The following is a 22,734-nucleotide window of genomic DNA, read 5'->3' on the forward strand; positions in this document are numbered from 1 at the left end:
GAAAACAGAGATAACAATTCCATTGAAAGGAAATGCAATGTCTATAGAAGAAATGCAATCTAAAAATGAACTAGATGTAAGTTTTTTTTTTTTTTTTTTCCGTATTTTCACAATGCAAATATATGAAATAAAATCTATATGCAAACAATGCAAAGGGATATCTAAATACCACCAGATAAGATAAATTTTATTATTGTCCGACAAGAGACCAACAAGGGTTTAAGGGATTGGAATAGTACATTAGGGCAAACAACAAGAAGGGGGAGCATCGCGCAGTGTTTGCGGAGAGAACAATAAAGAAAGGGAACAAAGTAGCAAAACAATAAAGGGGAACTAAGTACTCGTCACATATGAGAAGTAGTCCGAAACTGAGTCTAGGGCGAGAAGGTGCCTTAGGTTGACATCTCGGATATTTTTTGGAAGTGGGGTGGTGCTGTTGGGTGTGCCCTCTGCGAGGCCTCATAGATTTGGTATGACTCAAAGTAGGTTAGAGAGACCGCTTCATTCCTTGTGTACGAGACACTAGTCGGAAGGAGGTGATGAGTTGGTTTGAGGCTTGTTCCGATGGGGCTAAAGTTGTAGAGTGGTCAAGAAGCTGCAAATTCTCTTGAAGATAAAGTGCAAGACACCGCTAGTCAATGTATTTGAAAAATGATGAGAGGCATCCGCACTTCTTAAACATGCAGTGAAATCTCCCTTTGATCTCATAGTAGATCTGACAATGAAAATGAAATGGGTCCCACTCTCCACCTCCCCAATGTGGCAGAGGCTATAGGTCTTTTCATCCCTATCAAGCAAGTGGTTAGTCTGAATATGAAGCCTGTGAGAGCCCAACTTGAAAGAGCCTAAGGAGATGCAAAGGGCATGAGTCCAACGACGAGTGAGGTACCGTGAGCACATAATGATCGCGTCCTGAATATTCATGAAGTGTTTGGCATAGAGTGCCATCCTTGGGCAAAGCCCCCTCGAAGGGTTACTCCAAGTCATGGTAATGTACTTTCTGTAGATGTATAGTTTGATGTGTGTGTTTCAACTCTTGCTGTGGCAGAAGGTGAGTTGGGTCGTCTAATGAGAATTGGAAGGGGGGAAGATGGTCCATGGTAATACCAATTTAGCCAAGAAGGGTAGAGGCTTGGGCAAACCAGCAACGAGCTTTGCAACCAGGATGAGAGCTGATGACTGCCTCTGAGGAACAATATGCTAGAAAGGAATATTTGTGGTACGACCCTTCGAAGAGTCAGCAAACCCCCAAAGCTGATGAAGAAACTAGATCAGATAAAAAATGGTCCCCAATCTAAAAGGTTGAGCACCAAACTTGGCCAAAACAATACTGTGGGGTGTAAACTATTGGCACCTAATAATGCGTCAAAGACAGGGTTTGAACTCTCTTAGTGGAAGCCCAGTCTGACTCTAGGAGAGAGGGCCCCCACATAATGGAAGCATAGAGGATAGTCAACTTGACCAAAGAGTCCAGGAGGGACAACTTGGATGTGGTGTCCTAAAAGTGGTGGCTAAAACACTGTGTCTTGATCATAACAAGGGAATCGGGCCCTTTACTAACCCAGGGCTGCATGGCCGGTCTTAAACTGAAACGAGGTCCAAAGAACCTAACATCAAAGTAAGTGTAAGAGGATGTGATCTCGGTCTCCATGCCTTGGAAGTAAAAGAGATGTGAGGTCTTTAAGAAGTTGAAGACCATAACTCAGGTCCTATCTAGGTTCACAACAAGTTGCTGTGAGTCATAGAAGGAGGCTAGATCATCAAGAAGCCACTGAAGCCCCTCAAGAGAAGAGGCACGGAAGACCAGATCATCAACAAATAACAGAATGGAGATCAAAACCTGGTGCAAGTAGTAGTCCTCACCAGGGAGTGAGATCCTGGAGGAAAGACTCAAGCTTGTCAATATAAATACCAAACAGGGTGGGTGAAAGAGGATAGCCCTGCTTCACCCCGATAGTGTTATGAATGGGGAGTCTTGAACCTGCCCACAATAGTCTCGTACAACCTCATAATAGCCATCAAGAGAGTCTCATAAATCCCAATGTCTCTAATCCTCTTACAGAGAGCCGCCTAACGAACAAAATCAAAGGCTTTGCGGAAGTCTACAAAGCAGTAGTAGACTTTTGTTGAGCGGTGTTGTGCCTCCTCAATGATAGCCTGCAAAGTCAAAATATGACCTGTAGTCTAAAAATTTGTATGAAAACATGCCTGAACTCTAGCTTGATAGTGCCGCTGATCAAGCTCTTTGGATAAGATAGTATTCAAGATGATGGCATAAAGTTTGGCAAATTTGTGCCCAATCATGATGGTCTTGCAGTTTTTGGGGTCAGAGACAAACCCAAACTTGTGAATCGGGTAGATAATATGCCGTGACCAAGAGTCGAGAAAGCCAGTGCAAACTATTATGTTAAAGAGCACTGTGAGAAAGGGGCCCAGAATAGCGATACCAAGCTTGAAGAGTTTTGCCTGGAACCCTTCCTCTGTTAGAATCTGATAAGATTAATAACCCAGAAAACTAGTGCAAAGAATAAATATCTAAACTATGAATGCAAATGATACAAAATCAAAATAGCATCATAGAGTTAGTCTCCAAGAGAGTAATGCAAATGCTAGAAGCAAAATAGCATTACGAGGATGCAAAAACAAGAGATACAAATACAAGCCAGGTAGCATGCTTATATAGGCTAGGAAGAAGGAGGAGGTGGCAACACCAACCAATGAGGAGCAACCATCTATCGGACTAAAGATAGGAAAGTATCTTCCCAAGATAGCTAATTGATGCTCACATGTAGGAAGGTGACACCTCACAACCATTCACCTAATAAGACATGCTTTATTAACCTAAGCGAGAATATTAAAGTGTAGGAAAAACCTAGCAAAATAGGAAAAATAAAAAACTACACTAACATCCTCATCCACAACCCTACTACAGTTCATGCATCTAACTACCTTGCTAATGGTGGAGAAAGAGAAAAGGTGGCAACGGGGTGGAGGGGTGATGTGGAGAGGTGGCTGGCCGAGAATATCATAAAGAGTGGAGGTATGTGAGGCAAGAGAGCTGTGATCCAAGGTGGAGGGCAGGGGAGGGTGGTGAGGAAATAAGGTGTGCCAAAAGATCTTCGGAGTCCACAGGAGGGAAGCACAGAGTGATCTACATTGCATCAGATCAAACTTCTGCTTGTGGTGAAGAAAGCAACGGTAGGCGAGACTCAACTAGGTGAAAGAGAGGGATAGGGTGGAGAGAGCCAAGTGAACCAAGTGGTGAAAGGACTTGCAGTCCTTGTCAAACCATTCGTTTATGGGGCAAGTACTTCGGCGATTGGGGCTACGAGCAAGGGAGGAGGTGCGATGGCGAATGGAGAGAAGGGCAAACTCCCAATGGGCGGACGCGAGCAAGTCGAACATGGAGGGGACATTCCTAGAGTTGGTAAAGGAATCCCGAGGAAGGAGGCATCTGAGGTGGTGGATAAAGAGTTTGGGATTGCTATCAGTGAAGCAAAAGGAGGTGCGGGGAGGGGGGGTTGGAGTGTCACTAAAAGCAGGGGTAAACAAGGTAAAAGGGGGGCGAGTGGGGATGGAGGGACATGGAGGGTGAGGCTAAGAATGGCATGATCTAAGGGGGAGGCAACTGATGGATGGAATGGAAGGAGCGCTAGCCAGAACATAGTTGACCACACTTGCACCACTATAGTGAGGTCAACAGGTGAAGAGATTGGACCTAGGTAAACAAGAAAGTCCGTTTAGGATCACCATATTCGAGGACTCACATAGATGTAGTAAGTGGCAGCCATAACGAGTGAGGGGTCCCTGAATGTTCTCGGGAATGTGTTGTAACCCCAAGGAGTTTGCATTGGATTCAGTCGTGCAAACCAGATTCAAACTACGATTGTGAAGAGGTGTTTGAAAATCTTTAGTTCGTGTGTTAAAATCTCCCAAAATGATGATGTCCAAACTCAAAAATCCAATGATGTGCTCAAAGAGGTACTCATAATTATCCCCCCTACATGCTGTGAACTACATAATATGAGGAAGCTGGTGGAAATAGCAAATTGTGATGTAGATGTCCCTATATTGTGACATCGGCCAACCAATACGGATCCACAGGAACCTAACAAAAATATCGAAATGAACCACATAAATAGTACTGAGAAGGCGATCTCTGACCAAACATGCAACCCAACAGACCCCCTGACCCCACCAGAGCACCTGACCTCATCCCTATAAACAAACAACCACTGAAAGCCGAAGATGCCTTGAAGAGGACAAATAGGGCTCTCATTCGTTTCTGTAACAAGGAGGATGTCAGTGGAACCAAGAGTATCCTGGAGAACACTTGGTAAGGACCATAAGGTACCATTCCCATTCCAGCAGTTGACATGAAGAGAGCCATAGGGAGGCCTTGTCATGTTTAATTGTTGTCACGATCATCATTTGGACTTGGCAATCAACAGCTCTACGGATCCAACCAGAGGGGATTCACATATACCACTCTAAGATTCATGATAACGGCCCACTTCTCGTTGCGCCTAGCTTCGGCAAATAGACCTCTCGAGTGTTTCAGCTCAGCCACTTGGGATTTGGTGAGGTCCTCATCAAGGTAGATCTTCGACGGAAGAGAAGAGTTTTATCTTTGCTCGAAGAGCATGGAGATGATCTTGAGGCGAGAGAAACCTGAGATAGAGAGTGCTGTCATGACCAATCCAAGCCCACTCTAGTGAAATATCTGTGATTTCAAGCTGCTAACTAAGGAAGGAAATACCAGCTGTAAGAGGATCAAAGGTGAAAGGGGGAAGTTCTTGGACCTGCAGATTGAGCTCACGGGCCCATCTATCCCTCTCATTTGCAAGTTTGGCATGAACAATCTCTTCAACACCAGAAAGAGGTGTCGTACTATGCTGTTGCAAATCAAGGCTTAGGATTGGAGTTGCTGAAATGCTTCAGTTTGGAGAGATTTTTGCTTGCTCTTTAGTTTTGTTTGCTCGTGAATAATATATTTGATTTCAGTGGCTTGTTGAATGCTGGAGTTTGCCATTACCTCGAGTTCTGTGGTATTTGAAATATTATTAGAGAGTTTGGTAGAATACTTGCAATCTGCATAAATTTGGATTTGATAACCAGTTTATATTCTGTTAGCAAACCAATAAGTGAGTCTACATTGTTTCTCAATATGGCATTTTTGGTTTCTAGCTTGATCACCCTTTCCACGAGCCACTAATAGGTGAGTGGGGTGGATAAAAGAGTTGCTGGTTGAGCGGAAGTAGCAGAGGAGGAGCCCATGGAATAGCGAGCCACTAGAGCATAAGACAAACTAGAAATGCAAACAATAACATTCAAAGTAGATCTAAATACACCAAGAATAAATCTAACTCCAAAATCAAACAAAAGAGGGAATGTTTGGGGCTTACCAAAAGAAGGTAAACAACCCATTGTAAACAATCTAACTCCAAGAAAGGGACATGGGTTAGGTTCACCAAAAAGAGGTGAACATCTAATGCAAAAGGGAGATCAAGGGATCTAATCCCAAACTAAAAAAAAGAGGATTCATTGAGTTCACCAAAATGTGTAGGGGCGAAATAAATCTGCTACCCAATGCAAAGATGAAGGGTGAAAGCCAAGATTAATCTCCTACTCATGATCTATGCGAAAGGTGTGAATTGTTTAGAATTACTTCTCCCTCACCTCCACAAAGAGAGAGTATTTATGTACGGTATATATGCAATGTAAATCTGAATTTAGAGAAATGGAAATATGTATTGAAATAGAAAAGGGAAGAAAAATTACCTTGGAGGATACAAACCTGTAAATACGTTGTTAGGTGATGTGGGAAACTTAAAAAATTTGGAATTGGACTTAAAAATGCGAGATCTGCAAAACCCAAAAATCATTCGCTCCAGGACAGAGTCAACCTATAGGATGATGCCAATCTAGGATGGGGTCAATTTGTGGGGATGGGGATGAAATGCATCCTTGACCCTTTGTGCTCGATTGTGAAGTTGATTTGGGATCTTTGAAGTTTGGTGAAATGGGTATTTGAATTTGCACTTTCTTGTGCTTTCCGAGGCATGTAATCTTCATGAATGAGTGTACTTGAAATTCACCTTAGAACTGAATGTAGATTTTGGAGAGATTAATGCAGAAGATGCAGCAAAGGATCTTGAATGCATGAACGAAGATCTTGAATGTCGAAAATGCTATGAAAGATCATGGATAAACTCCTTTAATTGCTTGAATGCTTGAATCTTTCATCTTCAATAAAGGATTTGTTTGAACACCTAGAATGCTTGATGCATGATGTGCATATATGGATTCTTGATTATGGAATGATGGATGGATCGTCTATAAGGAAAGTGAGGCAATGGAGTGTGTTTATAAAGGATTCGGAATAACCTTTCTCTTGTTAACTAGTCAAGCAAAAAATTAATGCCTTGGATCAATCCTAACACAAGGGTCAAGAAGGGGACCCAAAATAGGTCCTAAGATAGGAACACACTATGTCCTTGTCTTGGGTTAGGGACGCTATAAATCCTTGTCTCAAAGCACATAAAACTTTGGGATTCCCTTAGGGTCCTAGAACAGGTGTTGATTTTGAGAGATCCGACGTAGATTCTGAGAAAAGCCTTGTTTCGGTACGGAAAAGGATTTTTGTGATTGGAAGATGAAAAAGTACACCAAGGGGATAGGTCCTACCTTGAGATTTGCACCATAGAATAGGAATACCAAGGAGGATCCATTAGATCTTTACCCCAATTCCATCTAGGAGGAATAAAAAGAGATAAGTAGAAATGTGCAAATGCAAATTAAATGCTATTTATGATGAAATCACATTAAATGGGTGCTAAACTATCATTAAATTAAAGTGCTTCTAATTTAAGACGATACAATTATCATAAATGAGAACATCCTCAATCCAACAAAACTTTGAGCGAAATGTTTATAAAGTGACATTTAATAATATTTAATTAAATTAAATTGCTAATATTAAGTCACCATTTAAATATTTGATTTAATTTTCGTCAACTTAATAAAAACTAATGTAATTAAGTGTCACTATAGTAAATTGGGATTATTACACATCGAGTTCTTGGCCATGCATTTTGGATTGATCAACGCATTGGCCACATCCCAATATTGCATGAACTACATTTTCAGCAAGCAACTGTTTAAGTTTTTGTTGGTACTCTTTGATGACATACTCATTTATAGCAAGACTTGAGAGGAGCATTTGAGGCATTTGGATGGGATATTGGGGATTATGGAGTCATAATCATTATTTATGAAGCAATCCAAATGCAAATTTGGGATGACATAAATCCTATACTTTGGTCTCATTATCAACGGACAACGAGTTTAGGTACACTAGTAGAAGATTTAGGCAATTCTTGATTAGCCCACACCTAGGACACTCACGGGTTTGCATGGATTCATTGGGCTATGCAATTGTAATAGGATGTTCTAAGGTTCATGTAAGGTTTCTTCTAGCTTGGAGCATCTTTGACAATTCTCATGAAGAAAGAGCTTTTCATTGGGATGAGGAGGCACAATAAGCTTTTGAAAAATTGAAGATGACCACAAGTACTTGTCCAATCCTAGCATTGCCTAATTTCTATAGACCCTTTGTCCTTGAGTGCAAGCATCCCGGGAAGGCATTGGAGTAGTAATAATGTAGGATTGTCATTTCATTGTATTCAATAGTTAGAATTAGACACGTGTTGAGTGATTGTACTCGATCTATGATAAGAAGATGCTTACCATCATATGTGCCTTGGCCAAGCTTTGATAATACCTAGTTGGGATGATATTTGTAGTGTGGAACAAGCACATAACTTTGAGATATTTTTGGAGCAGATTGACCTAAACAAGAGAGAACGAAAATGGAGAGCAAGATCTAGGCTTATGATGTTGTCATTGAGTATGTGAAGGCGAAGAAGAATGTGGTGGTTGATGCATTGTCCAAGAGACCTGCTATATGTTCATTGATGTAGACTTCAGCAAATTAGAGGGCTCATATGTTGGTTAAATACCCCAAGAACACTTTTGCCTACTAGTTGATGGATGATCAAATACAAGATGATGTATACAAGATGGTGGATGATGTAATGTGCTACAAGGGAAAGATCTTTTTCGTGCCAGAGTTGAAGATGAAGGAGATGATCTTGAGTGAGGTTCATGGTTCACCCTTGGCTCCAAGATACATCAAGGCTTATACAAAGATTCATGAGAAGTTTGCATGGTCATGGGAGGTATACTTGGAAGGTCCTTAAGGATTATAGTTGCAAATAGCGTGTATTAATTGTGGAAATCATGAGTTGCTCAAGGAAAAGATATAATCGCTGAATAAATTGGGGATGATACTTTGTAATTATCGTAGTGATTTTTCAGTTGATAAACTGCAATATCACACAATAAATAGTGAATTTAAGCACAGGAAAAAACATGAAGCAATTTAGGATTTTTAATTGTTAGGGTTTTCATTTGTTTTAGAGGTTGTGATGGGAGCGATGGCCTTAGATTTCGAAAAGGCACATTAATAGCAACGTTCATTAGATATTATATGTTGTAAAACTTTTCCACAAGGGAAGATAATCATTGTTGAGATTTTTATATTTTGCAATATTGAATTGCGTGATGTGGATATTTGTATATTTTTCAATATTGTTTGTATTTTATATTTTAAAAGTAAAAGTAGCATAAGAATTAGTTTGTTTTTATTTTTTTAATATTTAATTGATATTGAAGGTTAAAGCATTAAAAATGTCAACCACTTAATAATATATTTATTGTTTTTATAAAAGCATTCAGGACCTAGGTAATGTTGAGTTTTGAAGTCTTAAAAGAGTGCAGGTGGTCTAATTAATAGTAGTTTTTTAATGTATAACATTTTATAATAAAAGAAACATTTAATTAATTTAGATTAAATCATTGAGATTTAGTATACAAATTAGATGGTAAAATTAAATTTTGATCATAATAATTTTATTTATGAATGTATTTTTATATTTTGTATTTATATCGAAATATGAATAATCTTATTGAACTCTTTTTTTTCAATCCTTTTTTAACTTTATTTTTATAGAAAATATATTACATTTATTTGATAAGAACCTCAAAAATAAAATAAAATAACGAAGGTTTGTCTTAAATGTTTTTTTAATTCAAACCCAAAATATTGTGACATTTGAAATTTTGGTCTATGACTTATGCCAATTGCTTTGTATTTAACTCAAAACTTTGATATTAGTGTACATGCGTCCTTTTGAGATTATTTTAAGAAATTATATATTTTCAAATGTTTGATAAAAGTGCCGATTAATTGATGATTTTTTTCCAAGTTTGAGTTTTCCAAATTTTTTGGGCCAATTGTTGAGTTTGAGTTTTTCAACTATGTCAATGATGATGTACTGTAGTATGTCAAGGAGTGTGCCACTTGTCATTATAATAAAACTGAACATACTCTTCTAGCAGGGTTACTTAAGCCCTTGCTTATACCCTATCAAAAATGGGAGAGCATTTCAATGAACTTCATCACTAGACTTCCCAAGGTCCGGGTTAAGGATTGCATCTATGTTATGGTTGAGCGGTTGACCAAGTATGTTCATATCTTTTTCATTCCCATGGAGTTTCAGACGGTTCAGGAAGAAGAATTGTTCTTTTAGGAGTTGTTCCATTTGCATGGCCTTCTGCAAAACATAGTGATAAAGAACGGTTTTCTTAGTGCCTTTTTGGTAGAATTTTTTTATTAGAATTAAGGCAGCACACAATTGAGAGATGGGGTGGGGGTGAATCAGTTGTGTCTCAAAACCAAAAACAAAATTAAACCTTTAAACTTGAGATCTGAATGTAAAGCATGAAATCACTAATCCACAAAGCATATGAACACATAACACGAATATTTTTTATGTGGAAAGCCTCTTAGGGGAAAAACCACATGGGGGATCAAACCCACAGGATGTATTCTATTGTTAGGAGTTTTACAAAGGGGATTGTACATGTATTTAGGCACACTGCCTAGAGCTCATTGATCAATTACAAATGAGTGCAACAACCTTGAGAATTACAATGAGGGCTACAACCCAGAGGTTCCCAATAAGGGCTGCAACCCTGAATGGACAGCGATCCACAATTTATGTATTGGCTGAAATCATTTTACCTATGCCAATACAACTCCAATGAAGTACATATCAAATCTCTGCCTTATTTGCAGATTCCACTTAGACCTCTTCGCACATCTCCCATATACACATCCAACCATTCATTACGAATAAGATTTTACGTCATTATATTTATATATTTCATCAACCTTATTTCTACAAGGTCGGCTCAATGCCTGAATACAAAATACTTAGTTGAATATAGCCCAACCAATCCATAGCATGTTGGCTAAGACATAGTAAGGATCCAAATGAACATCTTCGAGCATGCTCCAGCTCCATAAATCTCTGCTTGAAGTTTTCAACACGTTACACCAGCAGGTTGGCCACGAACAATAAGAAACACTAACACACAACAAGAAAATCATCCAATCCGATCGCACTAATTAATGTGCTCCAGCAACACAAATAGAATGCAATGTAGGAACATCAAAAAGCACCATGAAATACCACAAAAACAACCAAATTTACTCTGCTGTTGAATTCATCAGTGTCTCTGTACCACACATCAGGAGCACCAAACAGTTATCTCCATCAATCTCTGCAGTATGTCCTACCAATGCCACATAATTCACATATCGATATACAGGCGGATTGATAATTCAGACATTAGAGATCAATAACTCGATCTTTCCATTGCAGAAAATTTGTCTACAATGAGGAATTAGATCAACATATTTCCAGGTTATATGAACCTTCAATACCATGGAGCTGGTCCTCATTCTAGATCAGATCACTACCACGGACTGCATCAGTATGTTCAGACTTTCCAACAACCCTGATTGGAGGTTCAACATCATAATCAGGGAAGTGATATTTAAGAAAGAGAGGTAGACTAATTAATTAATATATTAATTTACATGCCACTTCAAACATCGACACTCATAGACATTGGGCAGACATTTATACTCGTGCATAGCCGAGACACAATCATATATTTGGTTTTGACACATATTTCATCAGATTATCAGAAGAGTGTGTAGGCAAGTTCCAACCATCGTTGACTTGCAATTGTATCTCATAAATTTTTGCTTTCCAACGCAGACAACTATCCTGACAAGTGTTATAGCCATTTATACCATTGTCTCTAATTTTCACATTATTATGATATTTGATGCTGATCTCTGATTTTTGCCTTTGCATTTTATTATTATTTTATTTCCATGTCAAAATTGCCTTTGGAACATTACCTAAGGCACACCATGCACCCCCTATCAAAGAACTGTTGTCCTTGGTACTTCTTAATGATCCTTCATCTTCTCAAGTAGCACCTTTGAGTGATAAGTTTTTCTTCCTGGTGATATGGTCAATGATTATACCACTTGTCGAGTGCTTGATATTGATGGAAATGTTGTCATTGATGTCAAAGGCTTTTCAGGAGAGAGATAGATATTGTCACTGATGGCAAATGTGAAATAAGTTAAAATCATTGATGACAAATCATAGATGCAATTTATGAAAAGTTCAGGTATATGCAGTTTGATACGGTTATAATATATATTCGTCTATGATACAATACATATTCAGACATATCATTTCGAATGATGTTTGTTTAATTAAGGCCAATATTACAGAGTTCAATAAGAGAAAAAAAGGCAAGAGACATATACAACACTAGTGAACTCAAAAGAGATAAAAGACATGAAAGATGGCAAGAAAAATAATCTGAACAAAAAGAGCCAAAAGCTATCACAGAAGTATGCAGAGCGATTATACTTAATGGTATTCATACATGTTTTTTTTGAAACATAATGGTATTCATATATCATATGAAGACTATGCAAAAATATATAAGTATACTGAGACAGAAATATGAAATTAATAAGCATGCAGAATAATATTTAGTATCGTTGATACTTTAATAAATTAATAGCAGCAATCACCGTGTAATACTGGGGAAAGTTGGAGTCAAGCAATGAAGCACTGACATCTATGTGTCACAAAGATACGACAGACAGAGCTATTTCACAGAGACTCATATGCACTATACAGATAGAAGTGTTCGAATAGAATGAAGATGTGTATACAGAGATCAAATATGTGAATGGAGTATATGCGAATGAACTGTCCTTCTATAACAGATGACATAGCAAACAGTGATGGAGATAAATGAATTTGATACATGTCATTTGCAACTACAAACCACAATACTATGTAATGTCCCCGTTATAAAATAAATTATTTATCAAACCTTTGTTAATGGGCCGATTGGTTTAATATATCTCGGACCCATTTTCGGCTATCTTTGTACACTCTCGGAAAGTTTTCCGATGGGTATTTAAGCATGGCTTGTAGGTAGTCTTTAGGTATGCAATTTGGATTATTTTCTCTGCATTGCGAATTTCTGTTGGAGTTCTCTATTTCGCGCCATTTCGGAAGTGAAAGACCTTCCCTATTTGGTTTATCCGGTTTCGGTGGAATTCAATCCTCACCCTATTCTGTCGCCTATAATACTTTTCTCGGATTTGACAAATCGGAGCATCATCTTTCGACATATATATTACTTAAGGATTATTCGCATTCAAGCCTCTAATATTGTGTTTGGATTTCATCTAAATCTATTGTGTTTGTGTATGAGCAAGATTGTGTTTCGTATTGGGCTTAGATATCTAATTGTGCGGCCTCCTGTCATTCCCGTACTGCTCACTCTTTGATCGTATGGCCTTCACCCATCCGTCCATCCATATCACTTAGTATTTCATTTGTACGACTCTGTGTTTCCGCCATCGTACGACCTCATTCACATCTTGTCTCCTCGCTGTACGGCTTCACCTCTATCCATCGTATGACCAACAAATCATTTCATACGGACTAGCCTTCACACCATTGTACGGCCATAAGGTACATACTGTATGGCCCAGTTTCACTCTCGCGTATGGACACCAAAACCCACTGTATTGTACTACCGTACGACCACCAGTATAGACCGTACAACCTTCTTCTGAACACCTTTTTGGCACCCGTACATACCGTACGACCTCCCCATTGTCATCTGTACATTGGCAATTGGCATTCGTACGCCATTTCACTCCACTGTGCCAACGTCCAGTTCACCGTAGGTATTCCATCTGGTTGCCAAAATTATTTGGAGAAGGATTGTTTGTGCGTCATGTATGGAATCAGAATATTACATACTATTAATTTCAAAGATGCGATGAAGAAAGCTGAAGTGTCTTCAATTTATATTGACATCAAGTATTAAAATCTGCGGTGAAACTTCAATAAGAACTTCGAACTAAATAGTAATAAGTCAGTCGGGATTGCCATGCTAATAAAAGCGTATATATCGGAACATACAGCCAACACCAGAACAAAGAGGGATACACAAAATTATGAACCATGATAGTGGATATGAAGTAATACTGAGTGGTAAGCATCCACGATAGGAAGAGTATATAAGGCAAAGTAATAAACCTTAGGCAACTTGAATGCTTGCCATGAGATCAAAGGCTACAAATGACAATATCCTTGAACAAATGTCAAACAAAATCAAAGCCGTTTGAAAACTATGCAAGTCAAAGACAAATGATATTGAAAACCTTAGTGTCAAATACAGTATATGGAAACTGTTGGATATAGATATTGAAGACAATAAACATGCCAGATCATGAAGACAGATTTTCTAAACAGATGTTCGACTTGTTTCAAAAGAATGAAATGTGAATGGTATCATACGGCAATAATACATAAAAAATGCTGCCTGAAAGTATTGGATGGAAGCGAATGAAATTTACATGTGAAAGCATTTATAACCAGACATCATGATGAACAGGTGTAAAAAGTATTGAGAACAGATTTAATATGAAAAGCATTGTAATATGGCAACAGTCTATGATGTCGTTGTAAGTCAGTCCGTAATTCCCACTGCATGCAGAATTAATCATAGGAATAGAAACGTGTGGATTTTTCTGTGCATAAGACTATATGACATGACGATTAAATCCATCTAAACCAATAAATCTATTACAATTAGCAAGTGTTGTCTTATATTAATAAAAGTAACGACTCTTGACTTGAAAAGTCATGTTCACTTATATAATCATATGTAAATAAGAAGTGAACTTTTTTGTAAAAGTGACTTAAGTGGTGAATGAAAATAAGGAAGAGTAGAAAGGAATCTACATGTATAAAATCAGAATATATACATCAGAGTTAAAGGAATAGAGTGATTTATAAAAGGAGATGAATACATGTATTTTTTATTAGAAGCTGACTTCGAGGAGATAATATAAAAAAGAGGAGTGCTAAAGTTAAAAGATCTATACAGATATAAGAAGAGGAATTGAGTGTTAAAGATATCCATCATCAGCTGAGTAAGCAACATTGCCAAGGTGGAAAAGAAGTTTGTGTGCAGTGGTTGGTGCTCATGAAGACAACGGTGGGGGTTGGTGCTTCGAGTAGGTCAGCACTTGCGCAATGTGGGACTTGGAGCTTACAGTGAGTCGATGGTCATAAACATAGGAGTTGGAGCCTACGAAACATTGTAAAGAACAAGTTTATATAAGAAGCAATCATTTGCCATGGTTTTTTCTCGTATTGGGTTTTCACATAAAACATTTTGTCAGTGTTGATGTGCGTAATTGCTTGTGTCAGTATTTGAAGTCATTGTTTGGATAGAAGTTTTAAATTCGCAAAGTTGTTATTATACTGATTCACCCCCCTCTCATTATAATTGTGTGCTCTTTAGGTACTTGTTTGGATACAGATCTCTGATTCTAAATGGACCTTTCTTCTTCACGTAACCATCTAAATTATATCTGAACTTGAATTTTATCTTCAACAACCCTCTTCAAATATGACACATGAAAAACTGAATGTATATGTATACCTCTGGATGTTGGCAGCTGTAGTTTGTATGTCATCCAATTTACTAAAGCATCTTTGTAATGGCCATAATATTTTGGGTTTTAACTTCTTATATCTCAATTGTTTGTGTGTTTGCAGCTTCAGAAACACCTTGTCCTTTATCTTAAATTGCCTTTAATAATGTCCATGAGGCCAAACAACCCATGGGACCACAGATAGCCAATAAACAAAAGAAGCAACAAAGCCCAAACAAAGGGCTCCCCCCACTTATCCTTCTACAATTTGTATCTTCTTCTGTGAATCTTTATCAAGAACTCTGCAACCCCTACAATCCTTTCTTCTTCAAACAACTTGCTCAAGGTGTTCATGTTAAGTGTATCAATGTAATTGCTCCAAATATCCTTATAGGCTAAAGCACTCTATGATGTATTTCCTTATTCATTGTATTTTGTGCTATGACCAACTTTTCTTTTAGGGTGGAAAGGACTTAATGCTAATTCTGCATATGCTCTTCTACTCCAGAAAATCAGGACTGTAGATGCACCAAAGATAGTAGTTGGTACCTAAGGAATGCCACAGATGGTGAAATCTTGGTTGCCAAATTAGGAGGTGTTAAGACAACCATTTTGCTTATGGCAACCAGAAAGCCTGAAGGCCATTTTGACTATCTGATGTAAAACAAGAGGGGTAGCTTTCCAAACATTTATCAATCACCTTCATTGGTATTGGGTCTCAAGTGCCATTCAATCAACATTTAAGAATTGGGGAGCTAATTCGTCTCTTGGAAGGAGATTTAACAGTCTTCCCAAGATCTCAAGGCTACCAGTCTTGTATTTGCAAGAATCACACATGGCAAATAAGATGCTTTTATGAGAAGGAATCTGACAATGTTTCAGGTGCATCTGGGTGCAGAACTTTGCAAATCTCATTTTGAGAGATTAGGTAGTCTAATCCCACCCTAACTAGCTCATAAAGAAAATGCAAAAAGAAGAAGGGGACAGAAAAAGAGAGAAAATAGAATAGAAGAGGAGAAGGTGACAAGGAAGAGCAGTGTAAAAATTTATGATGCTTTCAGAGAGGCTTCTGTTCCTTCTTTTTAAGTATAGCTGTGTAGGACACAACTGCTCATTTTAATTTACTTTAGCGTAATAACTAATGCCATAGATGGAAGACTGTGAAAACTTGGCAAGTCATGAAAATTACTAGCTTATTTTGGGCTCCAAGTTTTGTCTGCTAAAACTTGCCAAAGTTTTTGGTGAGTTTTTCACAAAAGCTTGGCTGCATTAAAAGAAAAGGCCCAGATGTGTCAAAAAAATCATCTATTTCCTCCCTGCATCCCCTCTATTGCTGGAGTTTTCTCACATCTAACACCCTGTGCAGCTTCCCATTGTTGCCTCCTGAAGCCACTCCCATCCTCCAGTAGTTATTGGGATCTCACCATATAAGAATTTTGATTACAAAGAGGGGGTTTGGGAATGGAGACCAATATTGAGAACTTACACAAAAGCCTACAAAAGCCCACAAAAGCCCCACAAAGTCCATCTGATATTGACTTTTACGTGCAAGTTTATTTCTCATTGTTTGATACAGCAATAAGAGAAGAGTGAAAAGGAGAGAATAGAGTGATTGTAGGAGCGAAAGGAGTGAATGCAAGTGAAAGAGGAATGGCAAAGATAAATAATAAGAGGATGAATTCTCTACTTCTTTTTGAGGAGATTCTTGTTAATTTCTCATTTTCTGAATCAGACTTTGTGGAAAAGTGAGGGTAAAATGGAGAATAGTTATGATTCTTAACTGTGCCCTCATCATCATCATCATGGTTCCGTGCGCAGAGGGCCCATACTTTCTTGGTGCAGTTGATTGTTCAGGGTATCACAAAGATTTTGATTTTCAGTTTTAGGTCCCTAGGGAGATTGCTAAGTAGGTTGGCCACAAAATGTGGCCCAAGTGGTGACAAATGCAATACCTAGGTGCTGAGCTGCAAGGAAGCTTATTGAGGTATCCTTTAGACATATTTGGACTCCATATTGTGCAGCTTCCATGAACAATGCACTTAGGGACATGGGGAAGATTGACTAGACTAGACTAGAGGAGTGGTCAACAATGCAAAAATTGTGTAGTTGTTTTGCAACCACTACAATTCACATCCACTCTTTAGGGGCTTGCAAAAAAGTTCTTGAAACTAGTTGAGACTAGATATGCACCCTATTTCATTCTCTTGGAGACAATGATTGAGTTACAAAGGCAATGCAACTAACAAGTATGACTACAGGTTGGAATTGGTGGACTGAGGCCAAGACAGAGCAGGGGAAGAGGGTGAAGGAGATTGTGATAAGTGATGTTTTTTGGAGTGATGCAAAATACACAGTCTCTATTATTTCTCTTGTTTCTCAAATGATTAGATATGGGGATGGGGATGCACCTACCCTTGGAGAGGTGTATAAGTACATTGATTCTATGCTTGACCGGTTGAGGTTTGTCTCACTTTGACATTCTACAGTGAACACATTCTGCCAATCATATAGTGCAAATGTGATATTCTAAACACTCCCTTGTAAATGGATGGTTATACATTGAATCTAGAGCGATAGATGCCTAGGCTTGGTAGAGTTACTTTGATTCTAGTTTTGCAACTACAGGGAGGAATTGGTCTACTTATAGCTTCATCCACTCTTTTAAGAGGAACAAACTTACCTCTAGGAGAGTAGAGAAGCTAATGGCTATAAATAGTGCCTTGTATTCCATTGACTATAAGGCACGTGTTTACAAGGAGATTCCAACAACAAAATGGGATGTAGAGCTAGAGAAGCCATCACAGTTTGATGAGGATTAAGATGGTGCGGCTTTAGATTGACGACTTGTTGGTGGATCTTGACTATGAGGAGTCTAGTAGTTGTAGTGACAAGGAGTTTGCCTTGAGGGATGATTAGAGCCCCTCCACTGCATTTTGACGTTTTGTATTTGTTTTGATATCATGCTACTCATTGTAATCATCTTTATGATATTTTCGAAATATTGGAAATCTTCCATTTACCCATTTAACAATTTCATTTGTCAAATTGAAATTCTAACTAGTATTCTTAGTTCTATTGATATTCAATGTTCATTGTTAAATGTTAAAATATTTAGTATATTGGCATTTTGGCATTTTACTTCTTATACATCTTTTCATAACTTGCATTTCAAGTACTATGTGTATTGTATATAGTAATACATTTTACTTCTTATACATCTTTTCATAACTTGCATTTCAAGTAAACTGTGTATTGTATATAGTATATTACTATATACAACACCGCCCTCTCTCACCATTCCCATTACCATCCATTGGCCTTCCCCAAACTTAGCTCCTTTGTCCCTCGTCCTTGAATCCTTTTCCGATGTCTTTCTGTCTTCTCATCCCCTTGTCCCTGATGGGTGGTGGAACATTGGTCCAAGACACCTAGGGTTTGAGGACATAATTGATATTGCAGATTTGTTTGAGAGATTTCCAGCATCGTTCCAAGTGTTCATTGCTGATTTGGAGTTATCAGCTACAGCTGTACCTCTTCCGGCTGAACCACCACCTTCTTCCTTGACATATTGATAATGTGGCATCCTATTGTGTGACTACATCATGTGTATGATCTGGGTATGTTTGTATTTCATTTGGAATGAATATACATTACATTATTGAATCCTTTGCACTCAGTTTTTTTGTGGTCGGTCAAATTTCATTATTTGCATAGGAATAAAATTCAAACCTCGTTTGCAATGGCTGCCTATTAATTTTCTGCCCGTACTCTGCCCACAATAGAATATTGACCAGGTTGGGGGCTGTTTAGCAGTGGCCCCAGATAGGCGACCTGTGGACTTGAACCCAGACTCAGAGCAGTTTCAAAACAGATTTGGATCAAGAGATTTATCATTTTCTTTTGTCAACTGTTAACAAAGGTTAAAGTGTTCTTCAGCTGAACTTTACAACTTTCATCCAACTCCTAACAGTCACTGAACTTACAGTTACCAAAAAATAGCTACCAATTAGTTCATAGCTGTCATAAGTTTATAATCCAGATTAATATGACTTTTATAGATATTCTAATACTTACATCATATGCAAGTTTCTTTTTGTTCAAGATAAATTGCTGCTATCTGTTTCTCTAAATAAGTTATTGGGGTTTTATTTTTTGAAAGTAAGGATTGGGTTGACTGTTTTTTTGGTTTCATTTTATGCAGTGTTTTTGGTTGTTGTATCTTGTTTCAGGACATCAAAGAAGAAACTACCAAGTCAATACAAAATGGAGGAGAGCCTAATAATCTATCCAGAGTTGTGCCCCCACCTGGGAGTGGCCAAAAAATATATGAAATAGACCCATTGTTGAATAAACATCGTGAACATCTTGAGTATCGGTAAGATGGGAACCTTTGTTTCTCATAATTGATTTTTTTGTTCTTGTTGGAATTGATGTTCTATGGCTAAAAGTTTAGAACTAAAAGTTAGTAGAAGTTTCTTAGCATCCAAGTAGCCTTAGCTTAGCTATTCAGTTAATTTTTTGTCGACAGATATTTCTCAGTAATGATTATTTGAAGATGGTCAACATGACCATCATTATCCTTCAACAATGTGTGTTATACAATGAACAATGCTATTCTACATTATTTCAATTTCTATTTAGATTTGTAGTAGCTTTGGTTATCTAGACGTTCCTTATTTAGTCATCTCGAAATGGCTGATATGTTTTATCCAAATTCTTACTCTGCACAATAGGTTGGAAACTTTCTGAAAAAAGATATAGTTTGTCTTACCTGGTTATAGTGATGTAATTTGCAAATATATTATTGAAATATTCTTCTTGACAAAACATTTAAAAATATAAGAATCTATGATAAAAAGTAACATACTTTATAAATTGCTACATGTGAGTTATTAAATTACATTTGCTTTTTCTGAGATTTTTAAACAACTGGTAAAATATCTACAATATGCTAGTGCTCTGAATAGTGGGAAAGAAATCAGAGAGATTTTAATTTTGCAACTCTTTCTTTACTTGTAGCTTCTTACTTCTGTAAAGTGAGGCAAGCATATTTTAGATCAAGGTATATTTTTTGTTGTTTTGAGATTATAAAGTTCTGCAAGCTTTCAGTGTCTTTGAATACATCCTGGTCCAAGTAATGCTCTTCGATGGGAATATTAAAAGGAGTAAAGTGATTTCTACCCTGCAAAGCAATGGAGACACATTATAGATGTCGCCCATGGGTGATTTAATAGTGTGTTCTAATTCATACTTTTTTTGATATGCACTAGACAGCGCTTAATGCATAAAGAAGAATCACTGCTGATAGCAGAAGCCTTTCATTCTGTCTGATCAAAATGTTTGGAGTGCCTCTTCTGGGTCAAGTTGTCAACCAATGGATATTTTGCATAAGGATTAAATGCTGAAATACTCAGTTAAATGCCTCTGAGATTCTGATTTTGATTGAAAATAGAAAATAGAAATAGTGGGTGCAGGAAGGGGTGTCAATAGGGAGCCCAGCTGAAGCAAGAAGTGAATCTACCTTGTACTCAACTCATTCATAGTAAGGTGGTTCTTACTCAGGTAGAGATTGTATCACATGTATAATGGACTAGTGCCATTTACTGATCACAACTATATCCTAGATAGTCTGGATAAAATGAAGCCAACTCAGTTATGGGGGAAAATATGATGTATACTGCTGCAATAAATGATGATTTATTTGCATGCAGACTTGTTTATGTTAATCTTTATTGGCATTAGGTAGTGCTGTAACTGCTTGTGATTTGGTGTTTGTTGGTTGTGTAACCAATAACCTTAAGTCGTGTCATTCAAATTGTAATATTTAAGACAGGTGACAGGTGTTATTATTTGGATTCTCCCCGTAATGAGCAGTTTAATAAAAATATGGAAGTTGTGATTGGTCCATGTTCAGTGTGTTTTAGTCAGTTCTTAATACCTTTTAAATTGCTATAATTTGGTAGCTAAGAATTTATTAGCAAGCACCCTAGCATCTAAATAACTCTACTTTAGAAATGTTGTGCAAGGCTTCGACCTTGGGTCTCTTACTGGAAGAATTGAGACAGAATCCCATATTGATTAGCAGGATTTGGACTTGGAGATTCTGAGGAACTCCATTTCTAAGAGTTACAATCTTAGGATCCAGCTTTGTGTCAACCCTCTCTATTGCCAAATTATCCTGCATTGGTCTATGGTGCTGGAGAGTGTTGCTTAGGATTCAGGACTAGCAGTGCACCTTAACTGTCATAACAGTTTTTTTAACCTGTCATAAGAGTGAACATTTGAATGTCAAGACTTGCAGCTATTACTTAAACAACCAACAAAGATCAAATTACAAGCAGCAACATCTTTACCTAACACTAACAAAGATTAACATAACAAGGCAGATTACAATCTTGAACCAACGAAACATTGTTTATTGCAACAAAAACACAAATCCTAGCTGTTTTTCTAGCCTTTGTTTTGCCTATTAGTAGAGGACCATCACCAAGAATGAGGATTTTGATCAGCTCATTAGCCATGCAATAATTGTTTATGAAACCAGGCATCTTGGCTTAAATCAACAAGAATTAAAAGTTTACAAAAGCATGTCATATTTAAGAGGCCCAGAGGCTCTGTACCTATGAGAAAAGAGATCCAGCATCTCTAGTTTTGAATCAGCTTGCATAGATACAAAATATCGTGTAAAATGTTCAAATCAAGGAAATATATTTCCAGATAAAGTCAATCTTAAAGGATCCAATCGCTTCTAATTACAAAGGAAGTTGATACAGAAAAACTGACTCTCACCATGATTTCTCAGGTAAATAAATTGTAATGAGTTTATAATTTCCCTTATTCTTTTGCACGATCCCTAATTACCCAGCTGTTACCTATTGCTTGGCTGTAACAATGGCATTTGTTTTACCAAGTGAAGGAAGTAAGGTGTTCAAGAAACTGTGCTAAGTCAATTGAGAATATAGAAATATCAAATATTCTAGGCAAACCATTGACAATAGACTGCGTTATTCTGCAGTTTATTATATCAAGCAAAAAAACTCTTATCTACTTTATAAGAAATGATTTTTATCTCCAATTAGCTTGGTGCATTATAATGCATTATATTCAAGATTTTGCTATAGCTGTGCAGATCAACTAGGTCTTTTTAATGTATGGTTTGGCTATAGATGAAATAAATGACCATTTGACATAGCCATTCTTTTGTCCCAGATATTCACAGTATAAGAAAACAAGAGAGTTGATTGATAAATATGAAGGTGGACTGGAAGCTTTTTCTAGGGGTTATGAGAAGATGGGATTTATTCGCAGGTAATGTTAACAATTTCCTGGGTGAGCTCTTTATGAGGATATTATTGAAATTATTTTTTCTGAATACATTTTTATTTTTTTCAAGAGTAAATGGAATATCACAGGGCCTATGCTATGGCATGGTGCCATATTATCATAGCGCCCCATTAAAAAAGAGTCTATTAGGTGGATGGTCTGTCTTCTCATGTTTTGGGGATTTAATTTCACTTACAAATATACCTGCATTTTGGCATAATGGAATCATTCTGTCACCTTGTGTCTAAAGGGTAGGAAGTAATTGGATTAATTAAGGATGAGTGGAGCTTATGAATTTAAGGATAAATAAATCCTTTTAAGGTACTAACAGAAATACAGGTAGAAGACATATGTTGATGGATTAACTAAATGCATTATATTTGCCTAGTGTGGCTGGGATATATTGGAAAAATATATATAACAAAAGCTTGTGCCTCATCAAA

The 22,734-nt window shown here is 37.5% G+C and overlaps 1 protein-coding gene across 1 annotated transcript in view; it reads left to right on the forward strand.

Annotated features, from left to right (window-relative positions):
* LOC149539820 (1,4-alpha-glucan-branching enzyme 2-2, chloroplastic/amyloplastic-like) overlaps positions 1-22,734 on the forward strand; it is a 229,060-nt gene that overhangs the window by 24,395 nt on the left and 181,931 nt on the right. The window contains exons 4-5 of the mRNA XM_089801015.1: positions 19,198-19,343; positions 22,178-22,276. Coding sequence (XP_089657141.1) covers positions 19,198-19,343; positions 22,178-22,276 — 245 coding nt within the window. The remainder of the gene's footprint in view (positions 1-19,197; positions 19,344-22,177; positions 22,277-22,734) is intronic.

This window comes from Cupressus sempervirens, chromosome 9 (assembly GCF_028749045.1).
Source record: "Cupressus sempervirens isolate cs-2001-9-10 chromosome 9, ASM2874904v1, whole genome shotgun sequence".
NCBI classification, from domain to species: Eukaryota; Viridiplantae; Streptophyta; class Pinopsida; order Cupressales; family Cupressaceae; genus Cupressus; species Cupressus sempervirens.